General features: G+C 34.6%; 1 protein-coding gene across 1 annotated transcript; it reads right to left on the minus strand.

The window, feature by feature from the left end:
* Window positions 1-2,269: 2,269 nt before the first annotated feature.
* LOC134692327 (uncharacterized) lies at window positions 2,270-3,154 on the minus strand. The gene has a single exon (XM_063552780.1). It carries the CDS (start codon window positions 3,152-3,154, stop codon window positions 2,270-2,272), a length of 885 nt encoding a protein of 294 aa, XP_063408850.1.
* Window positions 3,155-13,644: the final 10,490 nt, after the last annotated feature.

Consider the following 13,644-nt stretch of genomic DNA (forward strand, 5'->3'; position numbering starts at 1 on the left):
ATGTAATCGGCATTATTCCAATAAAAAAGATCAGTTGCTACAACTTGCCAAGGATATTGAGGAATTTTGTGCGGTTCCAATGGTTCTTTAGCATTAGAATTTCTACATTCCAAACAAACTGAACACTTTAACACTATGCTCGAGATATCCAATGACATTTTAGGCCAAAAGAGAACATCGCGAGCTCTGCGAATACATTTCTCTACTCCCATGTGCCCAGTATGAATTTTGTCTAACGTGAGGGCCCTCAAACTAGTTGGAATAACAATTTTGTGTCCCTTAAAAATAATACCACTATTCACAGAAAGTTCATCTCTGTGGTTCCAAAATTCTAAAACTTGTGCTGGGCATTCACTACGAGATTTTGACCAACCTTTAAGAATTACAGATTTTAAAATATCAAACTGGGGGTCTGACAACGTGGCCTTTTGGATTTCCTCTATCTTTCTATCACTAATCGGTAGACTAGAAAAATCATGTGAACTTGTGCCTCAAAACTATCAGAAAGACCAGGATAAGTGTCCGATAGAAATTTACGCGACAGGGTATCAGCCACGGGGATACATTTTCCGGGCAAATGTACAACATCGAGTTCATAACGCTGTAACCGTAAAATCATGCGTTGTAATCTTGCGGGGGCGTCTAATAATGATTTCTTCATAATTGAAACTAGCGGTTTATGATCCGTTTCAACCCTGATACTACGGCCATAAATGTATTGGTGAAATCTGGTACACCCAAAAACAATTGCGTACATTTCTTTTTCTATCTGTGCGTAATTTATTTCTGATGTTGTTAAGGATTTCGAAGCGTAAGCAACCGGTTTGTCGTCTTGCAGTAAGACTGCGCCTAGACCGTATTTGGATGCGTCAACTTGTAAAGTTAAGTTTTTGTTTGGGTCATAATAAGAAAGAATCGGACCGGGTGACCTCGTCAAAATCTCTTTGACCTTTTGAAATGCCGCGATTTGAGGTTCGTCCCATGCAAATTCAACATCTTTATTCAATATGGCTCGCATTGGGCTAGTGATTTCCGCTAAGTTGGGCGCAAATTTTGAAAGATAATTGACCATACCCAATATAGTCTGTACTTCAGCTTTGTTAGAAGGGGGTGGCATATCCGAGATAGCCTGGACCTTTTGAGGATCTTCCCTCAGACCAGATGATGTTATAACATGACCAAAATAAGTAACCTCAGTGACCCCAACCTCTAATATATCATCGTTAAGTTTCATGTCTTTTTCGCGGGAGATCTGTAATACTCGCCGCAGATTTGAATCATGTTCTTCCCGGGTTGATCCGTAAACCAGTATGTCGTCGACGATCGCGACCACACCGTCAAGTTCTGCATAGCACTCGTCAATCTTCGCTTGGAAAAGGTCTTGTGAGCAATTGAGACCAAATGGCAAACGCTTGAAACGATAACGACCGTAGGGTGTATTAAAGGTAGTAAAATACGAAGACGGCTCGTCAAGACTAATGGTCCAATAACCTGATCGGACATCAAGTTTAGTAAAATAATTAGCGTTCGATAATTGGGGCAGAATATCCTCTAATGTTCGTATCGGATAGTGCGGACGCTGAATCGCAGAGTTCAGATCTTTCGGGTCTAGGCATACCCTTAGCTTACCATTAGGTTTTTCGACAACGACAAGGGAATTAACCCAAGGTGTGGGGCCGTTTACTTTACAAATAATGTCTGCGTTCACCATGCGATCTAATTCGGACTTTAAACGACCACGTAACGCTACAGGGACGCGCCGTGGGGGATGGACAACTTGGGGGTACCTCTGATTCAATGTGTATTGTTGCCTTGCCTGAAACAAGACCGACACCTTTGAAAATATCTGAATAATCTTTTAATACTGACGGCTTAGTCATTGGGTCAGAGTCAGAAGTACACGTAGTTTCAGTGCTGTATACCAATTTTATCAATTCATAATCCAAGCAAGACTGCATGCCTAATATTGGTGGGGAATTAGTATCTAGACAATAGAATTCTAATTTACTATTAACAGAACCATGTTCACAAGGGAGACAACATACGCCAAGTGAGGGCAGGGCATTACCATTATAAGCAGTCAAGATACGAGGGGACTTTTTGAGAGTGCCATTGAATTTGAGACTTTCAAATATATGTTTAGGCAAAATATTCACTTGAGAACCAGTGTCAAGCTTAAACTTAATTGGTTTTGAACAAACATTAATTGTAGCAAAAGCTTGATCTCTCTTTACCTTATTCTTATCATTAATGAAGGTATTATGTTCATTTATACAATCAATAAAAAAAACTCTTGGTCACTGTCACTATCTGTGTCTAGCACTACTTCGTCTACCCTTTGTTTGGATCTGCATACTTGGGCAAAATGATTCCACTTTTGGCAACTGTTGCACTTCTTTCCCTTCACCGGACATTCTTCGTGTTTGGAGTGTCTTCTCCCACAATTGCCACATCCTTGCTGTGAAGAATAACGATGAGGCTCGACTTTAACTCGATCTTGGTTGACTGGACCCGTCCTAGTTCGGTCAGACGTCTTGTATTTCTTCCTAGATGAGGCACTGTTATACTGCGAGTGTCTCGGAAGATTTAATTCGTGTACGACTGTAGACGGTTCTAAATTTTTCATCTCCTTTAATTGTCTTTGGCTATACTCAAATGCCTGCGCGATCTGAATAGCTTTTTCCAATGTCAATGTGTCACCTTCGTTTAAGAGTTTCTCCTTCACTTTAGGCGAACTTGTCCCGAAAATAAGACTGTCTCTGATCATCTCGTCAGTGTCCTTAAAATTACAGTCTTTAGCAATGAGCTTCAGTCGAGTAATAAGCCGCTCAACAGTGTCACTACTTTGTGTTTCATATCTAAATTTACACCTTGCAAGTAAAGAGTTCTGCTTTGGTTGAACATATGTAAGAAACTTGTCAAAATGAACAGAAAGTTTCTTTGTATCGTCTTCACTTAATTGCCATGTGTTATAAATATCTCTTCCTTTTTCACCAACCCACAATAGTAGATAAGTAATTTTTACCTTCTCGTCTTTTTCGGCGAGCGGTCCATCGAGGATGAGTCCCACGTGTTGTTTGAATTTTTTCCAAGTATCAACTAGATTTGTTGAATCCCAGTTCATCTGAGGCTGTGGTACTCCGTTAAGATCCATTTCCCGTATTTATCTGGCACCATGTAATATTCTCTGGGGCCGTATATGGCGATAATAAGAATGACAAAATAAGCAGCGTGTTCATTTGTATTCCACACGAATAATGATACAAATAATATATGGGGTTTACATAAATCATATCAGACTGATACCAAAGGGAAGTAACTCAATGAACGTAAATCAAAGTACGTAAAGTACTATATAAGAATAATGTTACACACCTATACACCTGGTTCAATTACCCGTAAACAAGATTTGTTCACATTCGTCACCTATATGTCATTTAAATGCTCATGACATAGAATCTAATTCACATTTCTTCTGTTGTATTATCCATTCTTTTCCCTTTATTTCTAATTGTGTCTTTCCAACTATGCTTCTTTCTGAACATCTGCTGTATTTGGTCTTGTTGTCATATGCTTATCAATGTGCCTGTCTCCGTGTACGACACGGCGATTCGGGTAGACGCTTTCAAATGAATTATGGCTAAAGGTAAAGGCGGAGGGTTGAGATCTAATAAAAAAAAAAAATGTTTAACCCCGCTGTATTGTTACGACTTTCCTAAGTCAGGAGCCTCTGGCTTTTGTTAGTCTTGTATGATTTTAAAATATAGTTTCAATAATCACTGAAGCAGTATATGTCTTTATTTATTGGCCATCTGAAGCAAGCTTTCTGGAGCGGGAGTTTTTCGATGTATTAAAGACCCATTGACAGTCTTCGGTTTGTGTCTGTTATTTGGTCGAGTTGTTGTATCTTTGACACTTTCCATATTTCTGTTCTGTAATGTATATTCTTTGCATTGATGCTGCTTTAAGTCTTGATAAAGAGTTACTAAAGAACGTCATTAATATTTTTTATGAATATCTATTTTATTAAAAACACCTTTCTCCCTTAGATTTATTGGTAACAATCGTGTTTGCATACCTTGTTTTGTGTTCATTTAACCCACGGATACACAAGGCCTATCGACCAAACCTGATTTAAAAGAGGGACGAAAGATACCAAAGGGACAGTCAAACTCGTAAATCTAAAACAAACTGACAACGCCATGGCTAAAAATGAACTAGACAAACAGAAAACAATAGTACACATGACACAACATAGAAAATTAAAGAATAAACAACACGAACCCCACCAAAAACTAGGGGTGATCTCAGGTGCTCCGGAAGGGTAAGCAGATCTGTCCACATGCGGCACCCGTCGTGTTGCTTATGTGATTACAAATCCGGTAAATAGTCTAATTCGGTAGGTCAAATTCATGAAAGGGAAGGGGATTGTAGTTACGACGTAAGGAACATAATCGATATCATTTGTGAAACGGTTATTCCATAACGGTCAACCAACTCGTGATGGCGTCCGAAAAATTTACGAAGGGATGATTTCAACTCCACCATTTGGAACTCTTGGTTTAATAGCTTCCTTGTGAGCAGTAACCCTCTATCAAGAAAATCATGATAGGAAATGCAAGCACGGGAATATCGTATCAATTGGGAGATATATACCCCGTATGCAGGTGCTGCTGGAATGTTGCTACTTAGAAATGGAAAGTTCACAATTGTATGTAAAATGTATGCAGTCAAAAACAAAAAAACAACAACACGTTATTAAATTGATGTGTTCAGATTTAAATAATGACTTTCAGAATTAAAGTGAAAAAAATATATAATACATCTTTATTTGTGTATACCAATTTTAGTCTTTGAAAGATTTTTTCCATTTTTTTTATTTTTTTTTAATCAAAACAACCGTTCGAAACACGTTTTGGGATTTACCTTCATGGGGAGTGCCCAAAGCCGGATACGCGAAGACGAGGAAGCAAAAGAACTGAAAAAATGAAGAGCTATCAAAATAGAATGACCAAGATTTTATATATATAAAAAATGATCATAACACCAGAAGGGCCACATGCTTGATTATCACGATATACTGGAGGGAAGAAACACAGACACATTTTCTCCTGATGTTATATATTGCATGAAATTTTTTGAACCTATATAGAACAAAATTGTATGATTGAAAGGATATTGAACTTTTTACATTGATGATTTGTATGATATTAAAGAACCTAACCGCTGTTGGATAATTTGTTTTTACTGATACTGATAGAGACAAATTAGTTCATAAAAGCTCAAATTATCTCTCTCGGTTAAGCGCAGTAGTCAACACTTCGGTGTTGACATGAATATTAATAATGTGGTCATTTTTATAAATTTCCTGTTTACAAAACTTTGAATTAACCGAAAAACTCAGAATTTTCTTATCCCAGGCATAGATTACCTCAGCCGTATTTGGCAAATCTTTTGGAAATTTGGATTCTCAATGCTCTTCAACTTTGTACCTGTTTGGCTTTAAAAATATTTTGATATGAACGTCACTGATGAGTCTTATGTAGACAAAACGCGCGTCTGGCGTACCAAATTTAATTCCAGGTACCTTTTATAACTATTTCTACACCGTTGAGGACGAATCCTTAAACCCATGTCGTTTCGAAGTATAGAATAATAAGACAGATCAGTCAGACAAGGGCTACCAGTTCAGTGTGCGTTTAAACAAATTCCCGAACTTTGCTTAAGTAGGAAATATTGAAAGTAAAATATTTTTAGTGAAGATTTATGTTATTACATATTTCTGAACTGTATTGTTTTATGCCTGGATTTTTTACTCTTTGTTTGTTCTATGAAAGTGCACATTTTAAATGGATTTTTTTTATACTATTTATATTAATTTGAATTTGTTTATTCATGAGTATGCATATGAAACCAGGATTAGCGGTACAGCTTACAGCAACATTGATATCGTATCCCAATTTTAAGGGTGATATTGTTTGTAAGGTAATCATATATATGGATATAGTTTTTATCAGTATCAAAATTGATTTTGCTTTTAATAAACCTACTTTGGTTAGCGATATGGGGTGGATTGAGATCTCACTAAACATGTTTAACCCTGCCGCATTTTTGCGCCTGTCCCAAGTCAGGAGCCTCTGACCTGTGTTTGTCTTGTATGATTTTTAATTTTATTCATTTATATATTTTGGAGTTTCGTATGAATTCGATTTTCACTGAACTAGTGCACATTTTTATTAAGGGCCAGTTGAAGAAAACCTCCGGGTACGGCAGATATGGATATGAAATGTCCGAATACTTATAAAGCTGCATACCAAATATAAATTGGTTTACCAATTGTGGTTCCCTTAAAAAACTCAATAAAAAAAGACAACGTCTAAGAAAGGAGGGCCAAGACATAAGATGCTCCCTTACTAATACAACTAAATACCAAATGACAATAACATATCACTACTGGTTTCCTTTAAACTGTCTTAATCAAAGAATAATGCCGAAGTGAGTTTCTGTTTTTTAAAAGTCGCTTCTACTGAAACAAAATACATTTATATGTGTTATTCCAGGTCCCAAAAGAGAACAATGTATTAAATGACGAATTTTTATCAAAACTTTTCGTACATGAATCATTTAACAATAAGGTTGCACGTAATAGCGCATGATGTTTAAGCACGGTAAATAAAACTTTTCTCCTCCATAGTAAAAATCTACTTAAATAATGCCAATGGAGTACAAATTATTATTTTTATAAGGATATGAGTGAATTTGAAAATAAATAAAAAGATAGTTCGTATTGATCATCAATCAATAATTTTATTTCGATCTTATTCGCCTCATTTCCCGTTTTCACGACACAATGATTTGACTTTCACGTGTCACACTTACAAAAAAAAAGCAATCCCGCGTCACGTTTAGACCCCAATGAGACCCACCCTGAAGTGTTAAGCTCATATACATTTTGCCTTGTGACCGTTACGTGAAGTCTTCAACGTTTTTCGTTATTTACTTTTTTTAAATGAAATTTGATTTAAATTATAAGGAAAGGCTGCAGTGTTTTTCTGTCTTTTCGAAATACCCTACAAAATTTGGTGCACTTCTGTGCTGACATGAATTATAATTGATATAGTCATATTTATAAACTAACTGTTTAAAAAACTTTTGATTTTTGAAAAACTAAGGCTTTCTACCTTCAAAATATATTACCAAAGCTGTATTTGGCAAACATGTTAGGAATTTTGGTCCTTAATGCGCTTCAACTTATTATTTTTAGTGGAGTGACAAATCGAAAAAGGTCGCTTAATTAAAGATTTTAATGGATCGAAATACCTCACCTTTTTCTTTGGTCTTTATACTTTTTTCGAGCGTCACTGATGAGTTTTTTTGTAGACAAAACGCGCGACCGGCGTCAAAAAAAAATATTCTGGTATCTGGGATGAGTTTTGTTTAAATAATCCGCTACGTACGCTGTTTATAAAGTGTTCACCATATTTGTTTATGTTTTTTTTGTTTCTGAATAAATCTTTTTTTTTCTTCTTTTTTTTCATCTCTACGGTTTCCAACTAATTGTCTAAATCAAAATCATTTCGATATATGAATCTTTAGTAACGACAATGTATCTTTAAGTCATTAAACTGAAAATTTCTTTTTTTTGGGGTTTTAATTTGTCATGTTTAAATTAAAATACTGTTTGTCAAAATGTTTGTATTTTACATGGAAAATTGAAGGATGACAGATGCTTTGTAATAATTATTTGTATTGTTTTTGTATATCAACGATACATAACGATTTATTTTCTTTGCATGCAACTTTCCCTTTATTTGTCTTTTACTTTGATCATTGTTTAGTCTGTATGACTCGCAACGTGGCTGGTTATTTTTGCATCTAAACTGGTTTTTTTTGGCTTTGAACGTTTAGGTGAGGATGGGTAAAAATGTGCGATTTGGATGACGTGTTATAGTGTTGTTTTCCTTTCGCATACCTTTGTATCTAGATTTGACTTTATTTCTAGTTAATCGAGAAAATGTTAATAATTATATAGTGTTTCCCCCACCCACACACACTTTTATTGTTGGTTCATTTAGATTTTGTAAGTCAATTGTGTTTACATATTTGCAATATATGTTTGCACTATTTTTGCTGCTGGATCCCACTTATTGTCACATTAACAAATTATATATTCGAGTTGATAACAAAATTTGTTCAATTTAAAGAAACTTTAACCCACTGTCATACAAGCTGGATATTAATCCAACCATTCTCCAAAGATATTTTCTCTTTTCATAAATTTCTTTTCTACTCTATGTGTAATGTAACATTACTATCTTAATGACTGATATTCATCCCTGAATCTCATATTGACATATACTTGCTTGTCCTTGGAAACTTTCAGGGGTCACGTTATATTCATTATATAAAAAAGGAGAATTGTTCAGATTGCCAATTATACAACTCTTCACAAGAAACACAGCAACATACTGGAGGTCAACGTACGATTGTATTAGCAATGATCAAAGCCCATACCGCATAATCAGCCACAAGAGGCCCCAAAATAGTCGTCCCGCCCCAAGCTTCCGTTATTGTCAAGTGACTTCTTTGGAACAAAAAATAAACATTAATTATTCACTAAATAAGATTTATTCCCAAATTGCAATAATTCTTATATATGAAAAAAATTAATCATAAAACCTACTGAACTCTAAGGAAAATTCAAAACGGAAAGTCAAATGATACAACACATCAAACGAATAGACAACAACTTTCATATTCCTGATTGATACAGGCATTTTCAAATGAAATACAGTAGCAAATAAAAATATTCGAAACTAGTAAACAATTATTTTTTTCTGTCTGTTGTTTTCCTTTGTATTGGTTTTGACTTACGACTCTGTACACGACTTGTATTTATATTAGCAACAGCAACAAAGAACCCTTGCAGCCCACAAAGAATGGTAAATAAGAAGTCTAACCACTGTATCTCGTAGATTGCAGATATGATTCCGGTGGTCCAAAAAACTCCAGACAGGACAACAAGTCTTAGGTAAATCTGTGCATCTTTGTATAAATTCAGTTTGCGTACGTGTTTCAACTCCAATCGTGCCCTACAAATGTAGGAAATAATGTATGTTAGACAAACAAAATCTATCCCCACTGACAAAACCACGGGTCCCGAAAACAAAACTACATTTGAAGGATACCGATTTGGAAAGCACACTGCACCACCATATCCTAGCGACCAATACTCTGGACCAGTTTGGTTAATTACAACTCCTTGCACAACAATCAGTAAAGGGATTAGAATTCCAATAACAGTAAGATGGCGCCGTTTGCGCACAAGGTCTCTTTTTGGTTCTTCTCTATCATTTTTTATTGCTAAAAGGTCAGACGTAATATAAAGAACTGCAATTGACATGAATGAAAAAACAGTCAACCATAGAAAGTGGAGTGTTACGCCGACAACATAGCATAGTATAGGAATACTTGATGCTCCAATACCAAATATGAACAACAAGTTTGATACTAAAAGTGATATTGACAGGTTGTTTAAATTTGAGCCTGGAATACTTGCATTAAGTTTGTGTTTCCTGTTAAAATATATTAACACGACTAATGAGAAAACGGACACTGAGAAACAAATATACGTCATAATTGCTGAAACTGGCCAATGTGAAGAGGTCTTGTCATTACCAATGTCATCGGTATTTGGACAACGAACTTTATCTGCATCAATATTAAATGACCCATTAGGCATGACATCAATGGTAACTTGTTGATCTATACAAAGTTTATCAAAATTAAAATCAGTAAACCAACCTTTATCTTTCAATAAAAGTAAAAAAAAATCAAGTTCAACTAACGAATGAAATGAATGATAATATAGCGAATAAAATTTGACTGATTGATTTCCCATGCTTACGATATCCTTTCTGTTTTCTATCTGGACAATGTATTCCTTTGCACCGCTTCTTATAATGATATTTGTGTTACGTCCATTAAATAAGTTTTCTAATAAACGTTTTTCATGATGGAATACCTTCTTCAGAACTTTTAAAGTTACTTCAACTTTAAGCATCGTTTTACTTTCGCTTGCTTCTATTACAATTATGTGAACTTGCGTTAAGTTTGTAACGGAGAGTGGAAAAACTGATACATATCCTATTTTGATGAGCTCCTCGTCTGTATAATTCTTTGTTGATATCACATAATAGATCAGATGTATATTGAAATTGAGATACGTTTCTAAATGTGAACACATATTACTTCTTTCAACCTGCAAATTAATAAAAAAAAAAAAAAAAAATTAGACATAGATATAGGAAGATGTGGTGTGAGTGTCAATGAGACAACTCTCCATCCAAATAACAATTTAAAAAGTAAACCATTATAGGTTAAAGTACGGCCTTCAACACGGAGCCTTGGCTCACACCGAACAACAAGCTATAAAGGGCCCCAAAATTACTAGTGAATTAACCATTCAAACGGGAAAACCAACGGTCTAATCTATATAAACAAAAGGAGAAACGAGAAACACGTATATATTACATAAACAAACGACAACTACTGTACACACATATGCGTCTCCCCCAATCTTGTGTTTTCGATCAAAGGGTTTTTGAAGTATTTTTTATTTAAAACAACCATTTAATACAGGTTAAGTCATTTCTTCTTTGAGTCTAAACGACTTAGAAAGCACCGTATCATACCATGAAGACACGTTCCTTTTGTTAAAAACTGCATTACCATGTAAATGGGTTTTGATTATCTGTATCGTGCAGTTAATGTCAGATTAATGTATACCCAAGAAGATTTATAAATAAACAACCATTATCTTTTTAAGAGACATGTTAGCACAAAATGTGCAGATGGATAAAAGAAGTGATGTTTTATTTGGTTCTTTTGTTAAACTCCGAATTAGTGTTTATCTCACTACGCTACGTTTGAAGTTTTGCAAAGCAATCTCACCATTGTTTCGAAGTCTGCCCTTCTGTTTATCTATTTATGAAAGACAAAGTGATCTTGAAATAGCAGTTAAATTCATTTCATTTGCATTTTCAAAATTTAAGGTTTTTGTTGCCATGACAACAAAAAACAGGTTTTATATTCTACCTTTTGTAGTGGGTTCATATATGTCTTAAACTTTAATCAATTTAAGGCACAACACCAATTTCATGTTATGATTTTGTGACAAAGTAAAATCTTACCGGGAAAAGTAGTGTTATTCATGTGTCTTTCAACATTTGATAACATAGATTTTGTTGCCATGGAAACTGAAATGGTTCTAAAAAAAAATAAAATCTAATTAAATTTTAAATAGTGTCTCTACTTAAATCATTATTATGAACACCACCAATTGCATAATATTATCTAATGACAAAATATAATCTTACTGAAAATAGAAGGGAATTTCACTTTTTTTTTTTTGCCACGGCAACAGAAATTTTTAATATATCACATTTTTTAAGAGCTTTCTGTGATATCTATATTTAAATTATTATTAGGCACACTTCTTATTTTTATACTATTATTTTGTGACAAAAAAATAGGTTTTCTTGGAAAAGTAGTGAAATTCACATGTTTTGAGATTTTCAAAAATAAGAGATTTTTGTTGCCATTGCAACAAAAAATGGGCGCAGATCCCAAAATTTTAAAAGTTTTTGTTAAACAAGTATACTTTGGATAGTATCATGCACAGCATCAATTAAGTAATTGAATCTGGTAACTGAAGAAATTAAACGATCTTAAGCCTAAAAAATCACAGTTTTTGAGAAATAGCAAATTTGCATTTTTTTCATATTTTCACATCTATTATTTCATTTTATTGATATCGATTACTTAAATGTTGATAATATAATATGAAAATGTATGAATTGGTTTGCTCAAAACATATTTTGTTTTATTTTTATTGTCAATCCTAATAAAATATATTGACATTTGAAATTTGTTGATTTTTGACATATTTAGCCCTCCATTTTAGGTAAAAATACTGCCCTGGTTACCATGGCAACCAGTACAATTTTTGGAAAAAAAGTTCCAAATTTTTTTTTCAGGGGTTAATCCTACTACTGTGATAAAATTTCATGTCTTTTTGAAAGGGTCATGAATCACCTTCTGCCTGCATTTTACAAAGAGCTGTACTTAAAAGTTTATGTTTTCCTCCATTCGGTTAGAAATTTAAAATTTAAAGAAAAGGCGTTCACTGAGGCAGCAACAATTTGATTTTTTGGGGGGAGGGGGGTATGGATTTTTCTCTCCAAAATGTTTCCAGTTTTTTGGAGAGAAAAAACTAGATGTGTCAAAGCGACACGAATGGCCCCGTCCCAAAAAGTTGAAAAATCTGCAATTTCAATATAAACACAAGTGGACACAAAAATGAATGTAGTCTCACATATCAAACATCAGCCCGATATCTGAAGGCGTTTAGAAAAAAAAGTCTGTATAACTGTGATTTCTTCAACAAATTCTCAAAGTTCTAAGCCCGTAATTTCAGCAAAAAACTAGTGGAGTGGAACGAAACTTAAACTTGATCCGTAAATCATCATGGTTAACTCACATACCAAAAATCATCCCAATATTTGAAGGCGTTTAGAAAAAAAACTCCGTATAATGGTTTGTTGAAGAATGACAGAATGACGGAATTACGGAATTATGGATTTCGGAATTTCGGACAAGGGTAAAACTATATATGGCACCGAAAACTTCGTTGTGGGGCCATAACAATGTTTGTTTCAACCTAGCTGCCACTACATGTAATGCTAAAATTGAGAGAAAACAATTCTTTTAGAACTGCAGCCAAAAAAATGGATTGTTTTTCGCAGAAGAAAAAAAACGATACCAACCCCCCTCCCCCAGAAAATCAAATTGTTGCTGCCCTAAAAGAATGATTTTAGAATTCAACCAAAAAACAGTGTGATCATCGAGTTAAATAACATAGATAAGTAATGTACAAACGAGGCAACGATAATTTTCGGATTGAAGTTGTTTATTACAATCTCATTGCTATAACTGTTTTAATATACCAAATATCCAAGATATTAAGTTGACAGAAAATATGTGCTGAAAAACAGGATGAACAGTGATCCCTATATTTGAAAATCGGTGGCCATGTTAAATTTATCATATTTGATATTAACACTGTTTTTTCTGTAATGGCCCTGTATTAATGCTCAGTTTGTCTGTTAACCTTGTTAGGGTTTACAATAAACAGTCATTACTTAGTTGGTTAATTAAATGTTTCTTAAAGTCGTAATTATTGAATAAACTAATACACGATAAATAACAATCAATGTGAATTGAGGTATTCCTATTAAATGATTATGAAATTGTAACAATTACACAAGCTCATTACAGGCATCGTAGACGGTCCGAGTTTACTTATCTGTTGTAGCTCATTACAGGCATCGTAGACGGTCCGAGTTTACTTATCTGGTGTAGCTCATTACAGGCATCGTAGACGGTCCGAGTTTACTTATCTGGTGTTAGTAGCTCATTACAGGCATCGTAGACGGTCCGAGTTTACTTATCTGTTGTAGCTCATTACAGGAATCGTAGACGGTCCGAGTTTACTTATCTGTTGTAGCTCATTACAGGCATCGTAGACGGTCCGAGTTTACTTATCTGTTGTAGCTCATTACAGGCATCGTAGACGGTCCAAGT

This window comes from Mytilus trossulus, chromosome 12 (genome assembly GCF_036588685.1).
Source record: "Mytilus trossulus isolate FHL-02 chromosome 12, PNRI_Mtr1.1.1.hap1, whole genome shotgun sequence".
Taxonomy (NCBI): domain Eukaryota; kingdom Metazoa; phylum Mollusca; class Bivalvia; order Mytilida; family Mytilidae; genus Mytilus; species Mytilus trossulus.